This window comes from Hyperoodon ampullatus, assembly GCF_949752795.1.
Source record: "Hyperoodon ampullatus genome assembly, chromosome: 6".
In the NCBI taxonomy this organism is placed as follows: Eukaryota; Metazoa; Chordata; class Mammalia; order Artiodactyla; family Ziphiidae; genus Hyperoodon; species Hyperoodon ampullatus.
Genome location: NC_136919.1, coordinates 107179214 through 107202913, shown reverse-complemented (window position 1 = coordinate 107202913; position 23700 = coordinate 107179214). Strand labels below are relative to the sequence as shown.

Below are 23700 nucleotides of genomic sequence, written 5' to 3'. Positions count from 1 at the left end.
CTTCTCCCCTGTCCTGGGGCCTCCACTCCTTTGGAGCTATCTCTCCAGAGTAACCCCAGGGCCCCCTGCAGGGTTTATGTGTGTCTCACTGCAGAAAGCACATTAAGAAGTTCAAGATGGTCTCCGTCTTTAGGAGGAGCTTGGAGCCAGGAAGTTCTCCTTAGAACATTTTTTTATAATACGACACTGGTGCTGAGAATACACAGAATGCCCTTTTCTTTTGGTTTTCTATGAACTACTAGCCAATAAATCTATTAACTCAATGGCATAAATAATAAGCATGTCATATGCTGCAGGGCATCAGTGAAATTACTGAATTCTGTGATTATGATACTGAAGCAACAACAGATATAAGCAGAATGCAATCACTGATGTAGCTAAAAAGAACCTCAGTAGCTTTCCGTAATCATAGCAGTGAAACAGCTATATTTTAGAATATTAAAAAATAATGGTTCATTGAATAAATCTCCACTACTTATTCCAACAAGAAACTCAAACTTAAGGCACTCACCTCCATCCCTTGATTAATTGCTAATTTTGCCACTCTCATTGCAACAGGTCCCTAAAATTCAAATTAAAGAAACATATTTTAATTATTTATGCAAATCATGTTGTACATCTCAGTCAAATTCAGAAATTTCCTTTGCTGGATCCATGGCACAGAGGCAACAATGGCTGTAAGATAGTTGATGGAACATTTATTTTAGGAGCGTTGCAAGGCCTTAATTAAACAGCAATTGTAATAATCTATTGCACCAGCATGTTATGCAGATTTCACAGCATGCTGTGGCACAGCAAACTATATGCTTGGAGGTCAGCAGGTGGTATGCGCCCAGTAGAGGGCTTTTCATTGTTCAGCAAATTTCCCTACAAGTTAAGTAGGAAAAAGAAAAGGAGATAAAGTGTTTGGCACAATAACACACCCATTAGTAGTTCGACAGAACCCTGGGCTTGAAATGAGGCTGACACTATTGATTAACATGGGATTCAGATATCATCTGTTTCAGGCAGTGGAGCTGTAATCTTTCTTCCCTGAGCATCAGTAACTAACCACGATGATGATGTATTAGTAAAGATGCGTCCTCCAGGCAGTGCTCCCACATCACACAAAAGCTCCAAGTCCAAATAAGTCCTTCAGGATCTGTGAGGGTCACAGAGGAAAGACTTGGGAGTCCTCTGCGAGAAGGGACACATAACTTTGTCTTAGAAACCATAATCCTCCAGATGGGATTTGATTATTTGATCACATTTTAAATTCCTGAAAACTGTTTACTGGGTGATGAATTAGAATTCAATGGCATGTTTTAAAGCATCTTTTGAATTAAAATGCAAGAGGCTCTAAGTAACAGGCACAACAACAGACTCCAATAAGTGAATGGATAAATGTATGATGGCATGAAAAATGCCATTTTTCGGTTATCTACTTTAACCTATCTAAATTCTCTTCCTAAATCACATGCTGAAAAATCCTTTTCAGAGACTGCAATTTTCCGAGGCTTAGGCGAGTATCTTAGAATCCTTCCAGATGTGATTTGTATGTATGTTACACATACTAGTTTTTTTTTTCTTTCAAGATCATCAATTCATTTTTTTTTAACAGAGTGCTCCTCTCAACAAGAAACTTATCCATTCACTTTTATTACCAGTTGACCCAGACAAGTGCTAGTCAAACTTCTATATGCATACAACTCCCCAAGCCCCTGGTTAAAATGGAGATGCAGATTCAGGGGTCTGGCATGGGCTGGGGATTCTGCAAGTCTAACATGTTCCCAGCGGACGCCTGGACTGCTAGTCCACAAACCACACTTTGGGCAGCAAGGTTTATAAAACTGGAGAAACAGGAAAATGAAAATGCTATTAGGTATAACGCTTAATTCGTTTCTCTTTTAAAATAAAAAAACTAGTGCCTCTTTTTTATATACAAACTTTTTTTCTAAGATAGAAAAATGGAAGTAACATATAATACAGAAATCACTTAGAAATACTAATTTTATAGAAGCTTTCTAATTATTTAGAAGACTAATCGTTTAGTAACAAGGTCTGTAAAAATGAAGATTATTCCACCTCAAATTCTGTTTTGTAACTTTTGTATACAGTTTCACAGTTACATATTTTCCAGAGTCATTTGACATCTCCCTTCACCTGGGGAAAAATTAATTTCAGCAATTAATGTTCTCAGAGGCATGTCCTTCAGATGAAAGAGACGATGAGTTCTGCCTGGTTTACCACGTGGTAGGGGGCAGCCAGATGTCAGGTTGGAGGTGGGGAGAAGGGGGCTCTCGGGTGGGGTGAGCTGTGGGCAGTGATGGCATTAACAGCACTGCAGTCACAGGAGAAAGAGCCAGTTCCCAGGAGTGAGATAAGGAACCTGAACCACAGAGGTGCCAAGGGGCTAATGAGCCACCTGGGCAGAGCTCTGGAACAGGGAGCTGAACGCTCCCATCCAAGGATCAGGAGAGGTTGTGAATCTCAGAACTCGGGAGCTGTTTTTTTTTCTTAAACTAGTAAAAATCTTTTCTACTTGCTCCCTCTCCATCAATTCAGAGTATAAGACTCTGTGTTATCTCATATGGGGAATAAACTATATAAGGGCCCTGCCCTGAAAGAGCTTATAGCTCGTAACTTAACTGAGAAGGACTGAGGTAGCGTCAACAGCAGGCAGTGTGGTTTCAGAAACCAACTCAAATGAGAGGACCCGTCTGACAGCTCTCAGGGGACAGGTATATCACAGCAGACCTGGGCCCTGTCTTACAACAAAGAACTCCAAGGATGCCTCCCGAAACTGGATGCGAAACTCCAGACAAATGTGGAGGGTGCGTGCATTTTTCTAGACAGAGATTTCATGAGATTTCCCAAAAGGACCCATGGCCTTTGGTTACAAATACTGAGAGGTAACAAATACTGTTTGAGTTAGAGAGGAAGTAATTTTGACTCCAGAAGTTATAAAACTTTACACGCCATTAGGAATAAAGACAAGTCACTAATGGTTTACATAGCAAAAATCCTTTAATCCATGATTTCAGAAGAAAGGAATATTTGAAAAATACTCCTAAAAGAGTGAGAGAACCAAGAAACCTTCAATACAGGTCCCCTGATGCGCTGTTATTAATATCACTCATGAGGATTACGGTCTGTGAGGAAACGTGCAGTGAGTCCCGGATTTGAAGTGTAATTGTGAGGAAGCATGCTGTGCACAAAGGAGTTAAAACAATGCCTACATCACCATAAAAACAAACACAGTAAGACACATAACTGGTGCTGTTCAAGCAGGTTATCTCAGGCTATAGGACCTCAATGAAAGCTCACTTGGCATAATCGACTCTGGGCTCCTTACTTGTGTTTCAGTTTGGGGGCGATCCAGTGTGACAGCCCATCCATCACTGTTTCTCTTCATGTGTACAGTTCAGGTCAGAAGGGCTAGCTGGCGAACAACTTAAGTTGCTGGGAAGTTCTGTCCCACGTGATAAACATGCATGTGATACATTATCAACGTATGGCTACAATAGGGGCCTCAGATTATCTTCAAATCTTAATTTTAATTCTGAAGGCTCTTAATATTAATCTAGTCAATTTGTTATAAAGTTATCTAAAAAGAGTAAAAGAAGGAAATGCAATTAAAATACCTGAGGTAAAAACTCTCTTGCTAGGTCCAAGGCCTTTCTATAGGCAGCGTCCCCCTCCTGGTTCTGTTCCAGAACATGGCTGATCAAGCCCACTGCTTTGGCTTCTTGGCCATCGAGCACACGTGCAGAGAAGATGAGCTCTTTGGCCAGGGACATCCCAATGGCACGTGGCAGTCGCTGCGTGCCCCCTGCACAGGGGATGAGACAGAAAATGCAGGCAATGATTTGACACCCTTTCCTTTTAACATTTCAATGTTTCATTTCTTCTTTTATAAAAACAAACCAGGGCCAGAAGTTTATATGTCAAAATTAGTAACTGGAAAACTACTTCAAGACAGAACCTAATTTCTTAATTAGTTTATAAAATTATTAATTCCCCCAAAGCACTTAAGAACCTTATATCATTATTAAGTGATCCTGACACTGACCATTACTTGCACCATGGCTGGTGTGTTCCTGAATCCAATCCACAATCATTACCAAGTCAGGAACCATAGGGTGCACCGCAGTTGCGGGGGTCAGGGGCTGGTTGGGGAAGGAGTTTTCTCTCCCTCAGCCGGTTCACCAGAGGAATGACAGGTCCATCAAGCTTGGCATTTCCCTTTCAGTTTAGATAAAACATCAAATTCTGAGCAATTCAACTCATGTGCTTTTGAAGACTCATTTACAGTAAGTGAACCGTAAACTAATTTTAATTTAACGAAAATAAAAACAGATAATTACTCATGAAAATAGGCTTCGTCCCGGGGTTTTATTTTTCAGTGTAAGTACTAATCATCCCCTGATGCATTAATCCATTAGATCCATCTATCTGCTCACCCCAATATCTTTGAGTGAAGAGACTGAGATCTCATTAAATAGAAAGCTGGACAAAAGCAGGTAATATTCTGACTCGGAGCTTCAATTTCTACCAATAAGAATATGAAAACAGCTGCAAATCCTAAATCTTATCTTATAAGTCTTACCCTTAAAGTGGCGGCTGGACTGCCCAGGAGGCCAAGGAAAGGCTGACTGTGAAGGTTCAGAGGACAAAAAGCAAACTGATGGCCAAACATCTGAACAAGCTCACTGTGTTTCTCTGGCCCATAAAGTTTAAATTTTTTTTTTCTGCACTAGTGACCAACATTTATAAACTGGGTGGGTAATTGCATATAAAAGCTAACTTGTACCTGGAAGTTAACTGAGGCTGCACCTTTTAGATGCAATGCACTCGAGTCTGCCACGGCCTCCACCACCTCCTGCTACTCCAGTACTACAGACTGAGAAGTTTTGATTTTCTTTAAGCAACATTACAAGGCAGGCAAAATATACTCTTATTCGCATCTCAACCAAAAGTGGGGGGGAGACAAGTTTCAAGAAAGCATGTTTCCCTTCAATAATTAAGTACATTCCTACATGTTTAACAAACAAAGCACACCAGCATCGGAAGAACATAGCTTATGATGCTATTATTAAGCAACCATGTTGAGAACGATGACCATGTTTTGAAAATATAGGTGATTAAAAGAAAAAAGAAACAAAAATAAACCTCAAAAGGACTGACATTTTCAGTAGGCATTGTTTTTGAACATTAAATGAGTCCTGCTTCTGTAAACTGCAGTTACTTACTGCTCACACAGCCCAAGCAGTTATAGATGGTAAGTTTGAAGGTATTTTACACAACGTGGCAACAGACGTGTGTGAAAAAATGAAGCACTGACAAATTTAAATCTAACTGTAAACAATGACGTTGCTCAGTGTAGTAAAGATAGGTCTGAAAACTCACGGAACAAGCTATATGGAACAGACAAGTTATTTACAGTTTTTCCAATGGCAGCTGATTAGAACAGAGATATAAATAATACAACCCAGATAGCTATATTTACTCATGGAGCTGATGAGGATTTTCATGAGACTAAAGTACTTACGGATATAGTATTCATGATAAGCACACGTTAGGAAATGACTCTCTGTTGTGTTCTGTGGAAAGTTTAATGTAGATTTTGGTCAAAATTAACAAATGTGACCCTCAACAGTCATTGTTAGTGCTGCACTTTTTATTCAAGGGAAACTCAATATTTTGCAAGTCCACGTAAGCCCATTCATCATATTATTTTGTGTATGGCATGATTCTCCAGGAATAAAGATTTTATAAATATTTAACAAAGGAACAGTCATGAAACTAACACCATGAAACAGAGCTGAATGGCACTGAACTCTAAGCTTTGATGGATGAAACGGATGCAAACCTAACTGGTTGCTGCAGGGCATGATGTGAGTGTGAGAGGCCTGGTGCTGAAGAGACCTTTCTGTTCTGTTGAAAACACTGCATCATAGGATCCAAGGAAAAATCCTCAACTTGGCTCACCAACTAACACTGCATCCACGATTTGGCTTTTTTGGTTGACATCACAAGCTATCTACTCTAGGAACCTCATGTAAGTGCAATCATACAGTATTTGTCCTTCTGTATGATGGACAGAAGGTATGTGTCAGAACTTCATTCCTTTGTAAGGCTGAATAATACTCCGTTATATGAATATGTTTTGTTTATTCTTTCATTTATTGAGGAACACTTGGGCTGCTTCCATCTTTGGCTATGAGGAATAATACTGCTATGAATACGTGTACACAAATATCTCTTCAAGACCCTGCTTTCAATTCTTTTGAGGAGATACCCAGAAGTGGAATTGCTGGAACATACAGTAAATGCATGTTTAATTTTTTTGAGAAAGAGCCACACTGTTTTCCATAGCAGCTTCACCATTTTATATTCCCACCAATAGGGCACAAGTGTTCTAACTTCTCCATATTCTTACCAACACTTGTTACTTTGTGTTTGTTTTTTGATGGTAGCCATCCTAATGGGTGTGAAGTGGAATCTCATTGTGGTTTTTGATTTGCATTTCCCTAACAACTAGTGATGCTGAGCTTCTTTTCATGTGCTTATTGGCCATTTGTATATCTTCTTTTTAATTGGGTTGTTCTGCTGTGGTTGAGCTGAAGGAGTTCTTTATATATTCTGGATATCAATTCTTTATCAGATACGTGACTTGCAAATATTTTCTCCCAATTCATGGGTTGCTTTTTCACTGTTGACAGTATCCTTTGAGGCATGCAAGTTTTTAATTTTGATGAAATCCAATTTATCTATTTTTTCTTTTGCTGCCTTTGCTTTTGGTGTCATGGCCAAGAAATAATTGCCAAACCCAACGTCATAAGTTTTTCCACTGTCTTCTTCTAAGTTTTGTACTTTCAACTCTTACATTAAGGTATTTGATCCATTTCGAGGTAATTTTTTTATATAGTATAAGGTAAGGGTCCAACTTCACTCTTTTGAGGGCAGAAATCCAGTTTCCCTAACACTACTTGTCAAAAGAGACATTCTTAAATAGTTACACAAATGTGTGATTTAATTTGCTCATTCTTACCAAAACTTTATCTTTAGGAAACCTGTTTGGTAAGAAATTATCTGGCCCACTTTCATATGCTGCATTCAGTTTGCAGAAATCAAAGACTTATAGTTTGAACTATATTTTTACTTTATGGAATTAAAGGTAACTGACCCTTCACTAGCTCCAGGTATATAATTTCAACCTTTATAAAAATGATATGACCTGTTCAGTTTGCCTTTGTCAATTAATACTGATAGTGTGAGCAGCGAGCCGTACAAGCGCAAGTTACTGAACTGCAGTGCAATGTGACACAAAACACTAAATATGATTGACGTGGAATCTCAGACTTCTACAACCATCTCAAGAGTAGTTACTCCAAACAGAAAATCTTTTTATGCCAACATTCTAGTCCAGTTTGGAAGTACTTCTGTTTATAAACAGCTATTTTCTATTATGAAATAAAGCAATTAGCTCATTAGGGAAGCAAGGTTCACTATAGCATTGCATCTTGCAACCCGAGAGACAAGATGTGCCACTGAGACCTGGTGTGGAAGAACTCTCCTGGGTTGCAATGTTAACACTAAGGGACCATGGTATCAGGAGGTCATACACTCCCATGACACTCCTGCAAGTACCCCACGGTACTACCAAATACGAGAAGTATGAACGGAAGCTGAATCAGCTGTATTTCTGTCAGTTTCCACAATAACTCACAAGGCTCCTGTTAAAATACAAGTAATTTAACCCTTTCCAGGGGCAGTAAATTCAGAGCATGTTTTGCTTCCACAAAAAACAACTACTGTTGAGTCACTTCATCATCTACCAGAAGAAGGCATTCTGTGGTGTCCCATGAATCCTCATGAAGATCCATCAGAGTAGTAAGCAGAAACGGCGTGCCAAAGCCACATTACTATGTTATGAAGAGGAAGCATCTTGGACACTGACCCTTCCCTTTCTAATGTGGGAATGCTCAGAAAATGCCAGTTGTTTTCTAAGGCTTTTTGCTTTGGCTCTGTCATCAAGGAGATTCTGATTCCGTGGGCTCTGCTGACCCACTGCTATAAAACGTGAGGTAGTAGATGATTCATTTTTAATGAGGCAACAGAACTTACATAACCAAGTGAATATGCACCATTTCAGAACAGTCACCCCAAATGCTGTGTACTTGTTATTCAGGACCATTTTGGAATTCCTCTTTTGGAACTCATTTCCAAAATGACACATTTATTCACTCATTCAAGTAGTTATTGCAGCTTCCTGTTCTGGGCAGATGGATACAGCTGTGAACTAAACAAACCCCGGCTCCCAGGAACTGACATTCCTGTGGGGAAGCCCACAATAAGCAAATAAATACATACTGTTAGTTGGAGAGTAGAGTGTATCAGGGTGTGGGGTGTACACAGTTTAGACAGGATGGCCAAGGAGGGGCTCGGAGGAGGTGACACTAGAGCCAAGAACAAAAGGAACCAAGGAGTGGATACTGCACAGGTCTTGTGGGGACCATGTCTGACTCACAGAGCAGCACTGGGAGACGAGAATGGCTGGAGCAGGCCCAGATCCCATTGGTCCCCTGGGCCTGGAAGGACCTACGGACTACTGTGAGGATGACAGAAAGTCACGGGGCATCTGAGAGCATCTTCTGAAAACAGTGGTGTAGGAACATCCATCACTAGTGAAGATTTGGGTTTGAGGACAAGCTATGGTCATTATGAGCCAAGAAGATGGAGGAGGTAGGTAGATGTTCATTCTACTTGTGGCAGGGCTCCAACAGGGTCAAAGAGAAATTTCAGAACAACTACCCACATGCTTTCGATATCTGTCACGTTTCGGCTGCCCAACACCCACTGCCCCCATTAAAATCCTGGTCTTGCTTTTGGAGAACACTCCCCCACATACACCCTGCTGTACTCAACCTGGGACAGTAAAGAATCCCTCCAGTGGAGACCAAGATCCTCCTTCTCTCTGCCCTGGAACAGCAGGGCAGGCACCCGAGTCACATTTGGTCCACTGGATGTTACTTCTCAGGACTAGGAGTCCTGAATGGGTGATCTTGTAACATGGAGCTTACAGGCAATGCAGGGGCAGCGATGTGCCAACCTGATGATTCTTGTATTGTGTTCTTGCAATGGTGCAGACTGTGTGTTTCCAGGGCTCCTAAGGTCTAGTTTGGGCTCTAAGCCTTATTCTCTAGCCAGCTATTGATTCTGGGACCCTTGTAATAAATTTCCTCTTCATGTAGGGTAGCCAAAGTCAATTTCTACTGTGTGCTTTCCAATATCATGAAAGATACAGTGACATACTAGGAGTTTTGTTTTTCTCTCTCTTTCAAAAATGGTTAGATGAAGCTGGATGGGAGTTTATTTGTTCTACTTTTCTCAGAGAAAATCCATTCGTTCAATCTCTTAATTTATTGGTCAAGTGACCTAGTATGTGCCAGACGCTGTCTCAGGTGCTGAACAAACAGCAGTGAACCAGATAGGCCGTCCTCGATCTTACAAAGCTTACATCTTACATAAAGAAAGGGAAGAACAAGAGCAATAAACAAGCACACGGACAAGAGAGAACTGAGGTTGTGGTGAGTGTTACGAAGAGAATCTAAGGCAGGGAAAAAGGTTCTGAGATAAACATAAGATGACTAATTTAGGTTGGGTGGTTGGGGAGGCCCACATCTGAATGCTAACAGGGCAGAGACATGAAGGTCAGACAGAATGCCCAGTGATGAGATCAACCATGCAAGGGCCCTAAGGGGAAGCCAAGCTTAGCACTGAGGAAGGGGAGGAGGCCACTGCTGTTCTGGGGAGAAGGCTGTGAGGGACGTGGCAGAAGTGAAGTTGGACAGGCAGGGTTCAGATCACACAGACGCAGTGTAGGTTTACATCTTACTCTATGTGTTATGTAAAGACACCGGAGGGTTTTGAGTGGAAAGTGACATAATTCGATTTGTGTTTTAAAAGATCCTTTGTAAGGCTGGCAGGGAACAGATTGTAGGGGCGAGATCAAAGTGGGGTGCCCAGCTGGAGACTACTGCTGTCCTTCCAGTGAGGTATGATAGCAGCTTGGCCTGAACTAGGACAGCACAGGCAGGGAGAGGGGGAGGGATTTGGGGTGAGTGTCCAAAACCGCCCGTAAAATGGATTTCGGGAGAAAAGGAAATCAATCTAATGCCTACATTTCTGGTTAGAGTGTAATTAGTAAGCAGTGCTGTTTACGGACACTGGGAAATAGGAGGCAGCAGGGGTGCACTCTGGCCATGTTAAGTGTGGGGTGTCTTTTACATACATAAATGGAGCAGTCGAGCATGTGACTGGATAGGCAGTCTAATGTTCATTAATAATCACTATCATACAGACGGCATTCAGAGCCAGGGGCCTGGATGTGATCACCTAGGGAGGCTATTTAGATAGAAAGGAGCAGAGAAGGAGTCAGCAAGATGCTGAGAAGTGCCCACTGAAGTGAGTGAGGTGGCAGAAATGCAGGAGGAAGGTGGTGCTCAGCTGGACACCTACCCCCACCACTACTCCCCCAGCCTTCTTCCAGTGAAGTCAAGTCTGTAGGGCTCTTCTAGGAAAGACTTTCCTCACTGAAATAAAGACTCCCAGGAATAAACAGGCCTTCTCCCAGGATGCTTCCATGTCTACATGTGACACCTGGAGCAATGACAGCCACCTTGTGACCACAATGGAAGCCAGCAAGGGCAGAATCGTCAAACTAAAGATGGCACAGCAGAAAGACGTCACTAAGCTGCTGAACTTACCAATCCGGAGACTGCCCTATGCTGTGACTTCTTGTGATATTACACTGTATTTTCATATTGTTTAGGCCTCCTGAAATACGGTTTCCTGTTATCTGTACCAAAAATGTCTGCAAGTGTAGATGGATTAAGGAAAGAGATCTGAACACACATTTTGGAGAGTAGAAAGCAAACACACTAGGGAAGTAATGGCAAGACTGCTGGGCAAAACCAATTACACATTGGAGATTTGTGGCCATGAGATGATTAGCATGGCTTTTTCTAGAAACCCCTAGCCATCTGGGGGCAGGCACAGAGCAGGTACGTAAGCTGGAGCTTCACGAGACAAGTACAAGAAAAGACGAGGAGCTAGGCAATAGCAATGGTTGACATGTACTGTGCAGACACTATGTAATAATACCAGGTCAACTGTCCTAAGCACTTCATAGGTATCTAATTAGCTCATTTAGTCCTTATAATTCCCCTGTGAGGTGGGTGCAAAGGTAGTTAAGGTCATTTGTAAGTAAGTCATGCCACAAAAGACCATGAAATCTAAACTGGATGAAGAGAGGAAGGACTTGGCTGAGAGTGAAAATGTCCATGGACGTGATGATTCGATGAGATCCAAAAAGAACTGGAAAGTTAAGATGTTGCAGAGTGACATGCAGGGAGCTAGATTCAGAATGGAGCCATTACTGATGACGCTGAAATCTAGGGTACAACCATGAGGGTACTGGGCTAATAAGACAGATGGTAGGAGGTGAGTTAAGAGATAAGTTGGGTCGTGACCGGAGGAATAGCGAGAGTCACTGCTGCCACCTGATGAGCGTGGAAGTCAACAACAGCGTGCTGATGACGAGCAAGCAGACCTGCAAATGCCTGGGGTTTGTTCACATGCAAATCTAATTCTCTTTTTGGCACTCAGATTTGGGAAGCAGGTAGCTCTGAACCACTGTCTGAAGCCACAGACAAACTAATAGGATGAAAACACTCAAAATGGTGTCTGTCATATCTTTTGCATGTGATCTATCAATAATACAAAAATGAGTTTGTAACTACAGTTTTTAAATAGTTGATTCTTTCCCTTTATTTATTAATTTTCAAGATCAAAAGGCGGTTCCCCAGCATCCTCCAAAGGTGACCAAGAAATTTTTAATCTTTGAAACCACCACAAAACTGACAACTCTTAACATAGTTGAAGTATTAGACTCCACTGCAGTTTTTATCTTTATTGATGCTCAAACTACCCCATCTTTGGTCAGTGGGAACTTACTTAGATTGGCTCTAGGGTCCTACTGACATGACCTTAATAGTCTTTGATAACTTGTTACCTGGTATCACAAAAATGTTCTAAGCTCAACTTGAACATCTCCTCCCCAGACCTTGAATCAGTCACTTTCCCAGAGCCCTGATTCCTTTCGGTGGAGCTGCATTTAAAAATTTAACACTTCTACTCATATCGTGACCAAGCTTACCTAAAATAGCCATGATTTCATATGCATGTTCTGTATATTCTTTTAATGATTTTGCATTGAGTTTCGAGATTCTGCTTCTTCAAATAAATGAGCATCAAGGATGAGCATTAACGAACACGGGAGTGAGTGCTTTGGTAGTCAGGAATTCGCTATGTAATGCTAACAGATCTTTAACATTTTCACTGTCCACTTTACTAAAGCCAGCCTCTTTAAAAAGAGCTTTAATTTTATTACTTTGACCTAACCACTTCCTTGATACCATTAGAAGTCAACCACAAAAGCTGGGGGCCAGTTTTCTCAAGTCTGCACTTCTTGCGGAGTGTTTGCCATCGCATAGGGAATAAAACTGGGGCTCTATTATAATGGAAAAATGAAAATGGGTGCTAACTCAAGTGATAAAATTGTTTTAATCATGTAACAAAATGTTTTCAGCTCTAGGTATTATTTAGACAGAAGGAAAATATGTTTGAAATATTCCTTTTAAAAAAATTTCCATCATTTTAATCTATCATTTTGAGAAGGCATCAAGAACCATCCCTCCCCCTACCCCACCCCGCCCCAGGCAAGGTAATCCTCTCCTGGAATGATAGCACTTTTATTAAAATAAGCTTAAAGTAGCAACCTCTATATCAGCAGTGGCTTAAACACAGAAAGCCTGTCTTTGCAGAGAAGACAAGAAAGGAAAACTATCTGGTCTCCTCCCACCCCTCTGTATTCCCTGCTGGCAACAATCTGCCACCCTTCTCCTCCCAGACCAAAGTCCTAACCTGATTAAGCCAAGTACAGATGCTACTTTCCTTCTGCATATTTACATGTATTTAAATAATTTAAAGCAAGCTTTGACATTTCACAATCAATTATAATACAGTATGTAAATAACTGAACATAATTTACAGTTTTGGATTATAAATTATGGTTTAGTAACATGTACAAGGTAGAAAATTCCAAGTTTTTTTGGTTTTGTTTCTGGGTTTCCTTTTAGCCTTTTATTTCCCTCGTCTTATGACTCCATGGAGAAAGAAGCCATGCTAATAAAGGGGGATGCTTACAACAAATACTTTAAGTTGAAAAGTTATACAGATACTGCATTCAGGGCATTTTGTTGATACAATTAGAAGTGATCTCTGATTCTTACTTCTTAAGTAAATATCGCTTTTGATTATTTCTAAATCCCCTCTCGTAAACAGGAAGTTCCAATTAAGGTTATATTTTCCTTGAATTGTGGAGGAAACATTACAGTAAAATGTTAACTTTGGATTAAAATGCCTGTTTCAACTGATTACTGTGGAACTCTGTCAGAGGGCTTTAGGCAAGAGCTTTCTTGACAGATCTGGGCTAGATGCTTACAAAACTGACTTCCTCTCACTTTTACAAAGAAAGAGAAGTGTGCTATGTGAACAAACATGGCATGATTACTGGTCTCATAATAGATCATGTCACAATCATAAAAAAGCATAAAAATATCTATTCTTCAATTTGTGACCAATGCTTAAAGTGTTGTAATACTTTGTTTCCTGAGGCTTTTTACTTTTTACCATGTTGCAAAACAATGAGAGCACACACACACACACACACACACACACACACACACACACACACACACTCTCACACACAGAAACAAACAAGACAGGAATAAATGAGAAGGAAAACCTGACTGGCTAAACCCCAGCAGAACCTACCTAAAATACATCGGTTTGAGCTCTGCTTGGCTTATGCTAAAGGAGCACTTAGCAAAATCTTAAAAACTTTTTAAGAACTGGGGCACAGAAAGAAATATTGTACATCAAACATTTTTTTTTCCAGAGCAAATTAAGCTGACTAGCAACAAATTAAAGCCTTTGTGATATAGCTTTCATTAATATTTATTCTAGAAAGTTTTCTTGACTATTATCCCATTCACTGTTAGAGAGACAGATTAAGAACAAAACTTTATTTTTAAATGTTTACATACACTGTTTTTTTTGTGGGTTTTTTTTTTTTTGGCGGTACGTGGGCCTCTCACTGTTGTGGCCTCTCCCGTCGCAGAGCACAGGCTCCGGACGCTCAGGCTCAGCGGCCATGGCTCACGGGCCTAGCCGCTCCGCGGCATGTGGGATCTTCCCGGACCGGGGCACGAACCCGTGTCTCCTGCATCGGCAGGCGTACTCTCAACCACTGCGCCACCAGGGAAGCCCTACATATACTTTTTACATCAAGTATCTGAAGGATTATTATATATTTTTTAACTTCCAAAGAATATATTATATACTGCATGAAACAAAGTACCTTACTTTTTTAAATGACTTGTCCATTTTGGGCCACCCAATGTCCACCAACAGTGCTGCATGCTCCTCTGCCACTCTCTGCAGCTGCGGAGGTTCTGAACTCAGGTCCCCTGGTGGCTCCAAGGGGGTTGCCGGAGGCTTCCTTTACAGGAACCTCTCTCCCACCCCGGCATAGACAAGGGGTAGGCAAATGACTTAAGTCAGGCCAATCAAACTATCTCTTGCAATTTGGATCACAAATGGAGCAATGGAAGAATGGAGGAAATGGTTGGGTACATCAACTCAAGCAAAGGCTTCCAGGCAAGCTTATCTAAAGTTGTGCTGCCAGATATAACTTTCTGTGATGATTCTGGGCTGTCCAACATGGGAGTCACTAGTCACATGTGGCTACTGAGCACCTGAAACGTGACTAGCTTCAATTTTAAGTTTTAATTTTAGTTCATTTTAATCAATTGAAATTTAAATAGCACGTGTGGTCAGCAGCCATAGTACTGGATAGCCCAAGTATAGAGTTTCCTGCCCTTCAGCTTCTCCTGAGCTCATTTTTGGTTGCAATATTTGTTTCTGTTGCAAAACCAAAGAAACTTTGATACAATCTACGGTTCATTGCAACATGTACAGAGTCTTCGTGAGGCAGCTGAGGTGCAAGGTCTGCAGACTTCCCCACAGCTCACCTTTCCCGCAGGAAGAGAAGAGACAGCATATGGCTAGTGAAAGACATGTATTCTACAGTCTAGGTAACCTCTGTCATGCCCAAATGAGCCAGAAACCAAATGATTCATCTGTTCTTACAATACTGCTGAGCCATATGCAAGAAAAGTGGGTATCACAAATGAGATTGAAACAGAGATACTGCTAACAGCCTTCAACATAAACCTATCCTAGGCTTGATTAAAGTTAAATATAGTAATTGCTCAGAGAAAATAAAACTAAAAGAAAGAAGTGATCCAATGAACTCTTCCGTATTTTGATTTCCATCTCGTGGCATACATTTATTAGACAATTTACTGTTGCCACAGTAACAGAAATTTCCTAACTGTAGTAAAAATTTTGTGCCATAATATGCCACTTATGCATGACTGTTCTATATGTAATATATTTTCTATTTTATCCCTAGTTATTTATATAAGTATGCTTTATATATTATATATGATAAATATATTATATCTGGTTTAGCCATAATAGTTATTTACAAGTATATCACAAGGATTATGACTAGGCTGGATATCTCCTCCCTCTTGAGATTACTTACATGTATATAATCGTGGTGTCAAATGAATATAAATACATATACATATATGTATATGTATATATGTGACAGCCTTAAAGAAAATTCTTGATTAACTTTCTTTAATACAGTGATATTTACTAAAAATACGTTTCACGTTTACCTCAGTGGATGAATCATGTAATATAAATTAAATCAAGTATAAACAAAATCAAATTTAACAGCTTGATATCTCTCAAAAACTGAAAACAAACCAATTACGCAGTAACGTTCCCTAACCCAAATGGATGGTGACTATGGTAAAGCATAAACCAGGCAGTCTGCGTTTAAGAAAGAGTTTCATCATCTCTAATGATTAAATATGGACTGTATTAGCTATTTCATGTGCATTTCAAGTCACCTCAAAACTCAGTGGCTTAAAACAAACATTTACTCTTTCTATGGGCCAGGACTGGCTCTGGGTCCCTCGTGAGGCCGCAGTCCTCTGTTTCCAGGCTCATTCATGTGGTTGTTGGCAGATTCCCTTGGTTCCCTCTACATGAGCTACTCCACAGGGCTACCTTTTGACAAGGCAGGTGGCTCCGCCCAAAGTGAGTAATTCAAGAGAGAGAATGCACAAGATAGAAGCCACAGACTTCTAATAACCTACCTGAGAGGTGATTTCCACCTCTTCTGCCATATTCTATTAGACAGAAGTGAGTCGAAATGCCCAGCCTTCACGAGGAGAGGACTCACACACGGCGTGAACATTTAGAGGCTGCTTACCACAGGGTCTAAGATTGATTAAGCAACACACACTGTAAAAAGGTCATCTTTTCTTCTGCCCATCTTTCCTTTACCAAAAAGCAGTTTTTTCCCCAAAGCACATTCAGACTATTTCCCAAAACTTTAAAATCATCTTTCATTATTTCAAAATCAAGGAGATGAACAGAACATGTTAACCATTATCTTGAAAAAATAATGGGCGGGGTGGGGGGGAATAAGGAGAGTATAAAATGGAAAATGTTCCATCTGTAAAGCTCACTCCATTAAAAATACAGTCTCTGCCAACAACGATCAGCAAAGAAAGTGACACCTACATATCAAAGGTATTTCTAGACTTTCTAAAATGAACTGATTTAACTGATCAGCAAAAAGAGTGGACACTCTGTCCTTCATAAAAATTGGACCCTGACATTTTCATTAAATGGGGGGGAATCTAATAAATGGCTTAAGATCTTCAATATCCAGATGTTTTCTCTCTGGATAACAGAAAACTTCTGGACAAGTAAAGAAAAGTAGAAACTTATTGATAAAAGAAACAATATGTATAAATATTTGATTAAATGACTAAACAATGGAGTGAACATGAAGATCTGAATACTTTTGATTTTTCTTATCAAAAGCAGGTCACATGGCTTCCCTAGTGGCGCAGTGGTTGGGAGTCCGCCTGCCGATGCAGGGGACGTGGGTTTGTGCCCCGGTCCGGGGGGATCCCACGTGCTGCAGAGCGGCTGGGCCCGTGAGCCATGGCCGCTGGGCCTGCGCGTCTGGAGCCTGTGCTCCGCAGCGGGAGAGGCCACAGCAGTGAGAAGTCTGCGTACCGGAAAAAAAAAAAAAAAGCAGGTCACATGATAAAAATTTGAAGATTCTGGTATAGCAGCACCATTATTTACTGAGAATTTACTATGTACTATGTAATTTAACAAATTATTTCTTATAATTTTTGCAAGAATCCTATGAGGCCACTACTATTACTATTCTTATTTGATAAATCAGGAAATCAGAGGATCAGAGAGGTAAAGTAACCAGCTCGTGCCCACTAGTAAACCAGTGGGTGTGAGTGAACTAGGTATGTCTGATTCTGCAGCCCACCTGCTTTTCCTAATGGCAAGCTACCTCCCCCTAGAAGAGACCAGATGCACAGCTCCTCAAATAGTCATCCTTTGGTAACGCAAGGCCTTGGTGGGAGTTAGTCAGCATAACAATATAACTGGATAACTGGAACAAAAGGAAAAATGAACCCACTGGGTCTGGTATCAGAGGCAATGTACAATGGCAGAAAGCTTCAAATCAAAAGCACCGCACAGTGGTCAATTCCCAGTGGGAAAATGTTGCTGAAGAGAAACCAATTACAACACAAGGCCCACAGGAGGGAAGGCACACACACTTCTGCCATCCTTCCATTTGGGTGGCAGATCTTCCTCCCCCTCACTCTCTGCTCTCTGATACTGGCCTCTCTCTACTTTATCCTATGTTTTTTAGGGCTAGTGTTACATAGGAAAAGGCCAGAGGCATAAGAGATGTGTAACTGACCACAAGGCACAAACCCTTGGATGAAGGTGCCTCAGCCAGTGTGGCCGTGCCTCCACCCTGGCCCCTTCTGAGGTCTCCTGTAGGGAACAGCCCACTTTTTTTTTTTTTTTTTTTTTTTTTTTGTTAAACTGAACAGAAAAACAGCATAATGAGCAAAATAAATTAAAAAAAAAAAAGATATTTCACAGTGGCTAAAACTATAAAGGTGAACTAACTAGCATTATTCCTCATTGGGAGAACCACGAAACATTTTGTGAAATGACAGTGTAAGATTTTATTATTTAGAGAACTAGTCAACTGTTTCATATTAAGAAAGTGGGATGAACCATTCTTCAGAGCATATCCAAGCAAGATGAAGCAACTCTAACTTACTGGAAACAAATTACTTTTACAAAATATTCCAACATCTAGTCAGTTTTTCATAATTCTAAGTCATGTCGCAAGAAAAACAGAAAACCTGTAAGAAAATAAATAACCTTCTCCCCACACCCGAAACAAAACAAAACAAACATATGCTATAAAACAACTAAAATCCCTCCCTAAATGAGGGACAGAAACTACCCACAACATACTGTAATAACAGATATGTATTCACTCACATCTATTGCTTTTTCATGCCCAGTAGGCTAATTTACAATTATCTGATATGTACTTTTTAAATGGTCACTATATAGGATCAATAGAACATCAATTAAAGTAACAAATCTGTCATAATAAAATACTGGGGAAACCCCCAAACACTGGCCACCTGTAGACTTCTTGGTTACCCATCTTGCTCGTAGTTACTCAGCTTTTTCATAAATGAACAAAAACCTCAGCTGAGGTTTTAATAAACATGTTCTTTACATATTAAAAACATTAAGTTTCATATTTCAAACTACACTAAGGCACCGCTGGGTGTAAAATATATGTGAAATTAACTTGTCTAAAGGCTGACACTCCTTTCCTTCTTACCTGCATCTCACAACTAGCTTCTTATGTGCACTGTTGAGTATGTGGGCAAATGACCTGGATGAGACAGGTTGGCCACTGCCCTTTACTCCCTCTGGCATGTCCTGAATACATGCCCACACATGGGAGGCTCCAGAGGTAACCTCTGTCCTCTCCCTGTTCCAGGAGAACATTTGAAGGGAACTTTCAGACAAAACAGGTGTAACTGTTGCCATCCCAGCAAGAACAATAAAAGTTCTGTCACAACCACCCTACAATACGTGGCTTATGTCAACAATGGATTGACAAAGGTGTTGTTCTGAAAAACTAAGTTTGAGATACAAATATTAAAATTAAGCCATACGGTCAGTATTTTAAATGAAAAACTCTATACACACTGGAGACATAATATGCACTGATTACAAATTAATATACATTGCAGATTTTTCTAGGGTAGATATTTGGCTAGCTCAGAGCTAATTCCTCAACTGTCTTTAAAAAGCAACAAAATGGTTGAAAACCAGTGAGGGAGGGAATGAGAAGTGGGAACGGAAAAACCAATGAGAGAGAGGAAGTGGCACAGTCACTGAAAAGCAGAGGCCAGGCAATGCACACTACAGATTTCAAGTATGGCCGCAGCATGGTGGGACTCTGAACAAATCTCAACATAGAAGCCACGTGGGGCAATGATGGCGAATGGACAAAACCTTGTGTCAATACTACCATAAACCCCTTTCCCATTTGAAGAAAAAGCACCCCAAGAGAAGTTTAAAAATCTAAGAAGCACTTTTTGACGGACAGCGTCCCTCTTCTCATCAGGCTGTCCTACAGAATAGGGAGATGGTCATTTTGGTTTTTATCTGATAAGAGGAAAGCTGGAGAAAGAAGGCAGGAATTATCATGCTCATCTAACCATTAATCACCTTCAACAATTAGCAAGGATTTAGTAAAAAGGAAGGCGAAAGTGAGAATAAGATCAGAGAGATCAGGATAACTGAGTATGGAAAGTGCCGAAGTGAGAAATCTATGAGACATCAATTTCAGGTTTACCGGCTATCCACAAGTACAGTGTTCCCATGAGACCTCTCATAAGCCAAAATGGCTTCATAAAGCAAAGCAGCAGTTACCTTAGGACACGTTATGCTAACCGATGCACAAAATCAATCAAGATAAAGCACAGATGCTCACAGACACAGCTTTCGAAAGCTATGGCAGCTTGATGCTGAGTGAGGTTCCTGAGGAAGGAACTTGGCGGGGCCACTGTCGCTGCTCAGGGTACACGCCACCTCTGTCACGGCTGCTGCAAAACAAACCCTGAACGCTATTTTCATTTTTCACCTTTTTTCATAAAAGTGAAAACCCTCTTCAGATTTCTTTTGGTGAGCGAAAACAGGTACTAATGTAGGTCTTTCATAAAAGTGAAGTGGCGTAAATGGAACTTTCAAAAAGTGGGGTATACCTGTACTTGGAGTTGACACCTGCTCAGAGCAGCAAACTCTGGTGTTAAGTGGCTTACAGGTATTACCTCATTTAATCCTTCCAACCTCCCTATGAAGTAGGACTATCGTTATCCTCCATGTAGACAGGATAACAGAGGCCCCAAATCAGGGCTAGTAAGGCAGGAGTCAGAAAGTAAACCTGGGAAGCTGTTCCACCTACAACCCTCTCACTCCATGTTATCTCAGGAGTCACCCTGGATCTCCAGCCCTGTCCGCCAAACACACACATGTGCACATCTCAAGCTGGAAAGAGAGTACACACAGTGTCTGGGGGTGGAGAATGGGGACAGAAGCAGAGCTGGTGTACACCAGGGACCTGCTGTCCTAAGATTCCAAGGCCCCTGTCTCTAGCTGGGGAACAAAGGGTGTATCTCATGGGAAACAGTATGGCCCTGAGTAGGTGGAGGGAGCCCTGGGAAAGGACTTTTATAAAGCTGCATAATGGACTGCCTCCAGCCCCTGGTGGGTGATTCCTGCTTCCCCTCATCTTCTCCTTTCATTCTTTGAGATGAAAGGAAAAAACAAGCAATACTCAGCCCCCAACCCACAGTTCACTCACTGTGTAACCGAACAACAATCCTGATAGAGACTCATGATAAAAAAAACAAGTGGAGATGAAAAAGACATGGCATTCTAACAATACAAAAATATACCAGCATCCTCACTGCCCAAAGGAAACCAAACAAGCCACCTGTGGAAGACAGCAAAAGCACACAGCATGCTTAAAGACACAGTCTTTAAGGAAGCCCGATGCAAGAACTGAAGGAAAGTTTAGACAATTTAGAGAAGACATGAAATCAACAGATGAGACTCAAAGAGCGATGCTAAATCAAGAGACTGGAAATGAAAAGTGAGATTGCAGAGCTAAGAAAAATACTGAGGAACAAAATTAACATTATTACAGAACTAACAAATGCATTAAAAATAGCATCATAAAAGAATTAAGGCTAAAGACATTAAGCTAAAGGCAAAATACTTGCAAAAAAGGTAGTATATGCACAAGAAGTTAGAAGCTAAACAAATAAACGTAGACAAATAAAATGGTGTCTAAACAAATAGACAGTATTTAACAAAGAAAAATGTTGTTCCTAACACAACATAAGATAACGAGGCTATGGATGAAAAGCCACATGATGGTGGCAAAATAGAAAGCTGAAACAAGCGTGGGAACCTCAAAGTCATCCATAAGCAGCCGAACGATGCCACCAACCGCCTCCCCCAAAGTTCTTACATGAAAACACTAAGCCCTCATTTAAACCAGGTTCTCTACACCTGACTCCTCCTCTCAGCCCTCCCACTCCTTCAGCCTCCTCACACTGCTCTTCCTTTCCTTGCGTCTACTCTTCCCACTGCCAGAACCCTTCAGGCACATTCTTGCCAGGATCCTTAATCTTATTGTAAATCTTCTCCTTAATCTTGCCATTCCCTTAATCTTTCATTGTATCCAACTGGCAACTCTCAACTGTGCTCTAAGCCACCCTTTTACCTTCTCTGATTCCGCATCTTAACAGTACAACACCCTGCACGGAATGATAAGATCTATGGACTGGTACTCAGAGTTCAGTCCCCAGTGCCAGGGAACAACCCTGGTCAAGGGAAGTCCTGGTGAGCAGCTAACTCTCTTGTTCCTGTACAGATGGACCCACATGGCACCACTCCCTTACCCCGCCTTAGCGCAGGCAAGTATCTCTCATCTCTTCTCTCTGGTCACGCACACACCCCGAAGGATCTCCTCCCTCCCTCTTGGTCACACACACACACATGCAGGCAATACCTCAATTCCCGGCTTCTCCATCTCCTGCCCCTTTCCTCATCCACCGACACCACTGGTCTCAGAAGGAGGAAGTACTCCTTCTCCAGTCTAAAAGGAATCCCTCTATTTCCTCCAGGATCAGAGACCTAGGGTCACCATACTGTAATTATTCTCTCTGTATTATCGACCCCTCCTCCTTACTGTGTCTTCTTTCTCTGACGGTAAGCACGGTCCTTTCATTTCCACAGATAAAAGATTCGCTAAAACACTGTCCTTCAGTTACAGGAAACCTGACACTTAAAACATAATGGCACAAATCAACATTTCAAGAATGATTTTTGCTTGTCTACCTGACAGCAATATCACACATTTTCCTTTAAGTAAGCTAATTTACTAAAAACTAAATTCACGTGTTTTAAATGTTGATTTTAATATATGATCTGTCATGATAACAAGACACATGAAATATCTCAGGTTGAAAAAAAGCACCTGTTTCAGGGACAGGAAAATGTTGGCTAAAAAAAAAAAAAAATTTTTTTTTTTCTTTTTTTTGCGGTACGCGGGCCTCTCACTGTTGTGGCCTCTCCCGTTGCGGAGCACAGGCTCCAGACGCACAGGCCCAGCGGCCACGGCTCACGGGCCCAGCCACTCTGCGGCATGTGGGATCTTCCCGGACCGGGGCACGAACCCGCATCCCCTGAATCGGCAGGCGGACTCTCAAACACTGCGCCACCAGGGAAGCCCGTTTGTTTGTTTTTTTAATTAGATTTCTCAAATAATTCTGAAAAGTTTTCCCTCAAAACAAAGAAGTATACCAACAATTAATTCTGGATTAAAAGCAAGAATGGTGTAAAAGAAATGTTTAATAAGGGGTGTCCAAGTAAAAGAAGTAAAGTAAAAGAACTTCAGCTGCTATCCTGAGGGTCTGAGTCCAAGCGCCACACCTTCCCCACCTACCCCCTCTGCCCTCCACCCCAGGCAGGGCCAGTCCTGTGACCTACGTTGGCCAGTGGTGCAGAAAGCAGGGGATTCACGAGCACCTGCAGGTCTCCGCCTACACTCAGAACACGCTGGAACCAGCCAGCCTGCAGAGGATGGAAGATGAAGGATGGAGGGGAAAGACTGAGTCACCCTAGTCATCCCAGGGGGGCCATCCTGGACCAAATAAGTGGGCTAGCTACCAGGCATGTGGGGGGGCCTGCAGGACCAGACGTGCCCAAGTCTCCCAACCTAAATCACTCGCGTGCATGGGCACATGAGCTAAATAAATGGTTATTGTTCTGAGCCACTTACTTTCCGAGTGGATTGTTACACAGCATTATTGTGGCAAAAGACAGCTGGAACACAGACAAATCTCTTGGAGGAACAATCGCTAGATATAAAGAGAGGCACAACTGTATTTAATTTTTCTGAAACGTACTGAGAATATAGAGAGTAAATCCACAGTAAGCAAGGGAAGGTTTGATCCATCCTATCAGAAGCCAATAGATGAAGAAGACAAAACACTGGTAAGGACATAGACAGAGTCC

At 41.3% G+C, this 23700-nt stretch overlaps 1 protein-coding gene across 1 annotated transcript in view; it reads right to left on the bottom strand.

Moving 5' to 3' along the window:
- AUH (AU RNA binding methylglutaconyl-CoA hydratase) overlaps window positions 1-23700 on the bottom strand; it is a gene marked incomplete at its 5' end in the record, with an annotated part of 162427 nt that overhangs the window by 5378 nt on the left and 133349 nt on the right. The window contains 2 exons of the mRNA XM_079706305.1: window positions 512-562; window positions 3624-3811. Of these exons, the coding sequence (XP_079562431.1) occupies window positions 512-562; window positions 3624-3811 (239 nt within the window). The remainder of the gene's footprint in view (window positions 1-511; window positions 563-3623; window positions 3812-23700) is intronic.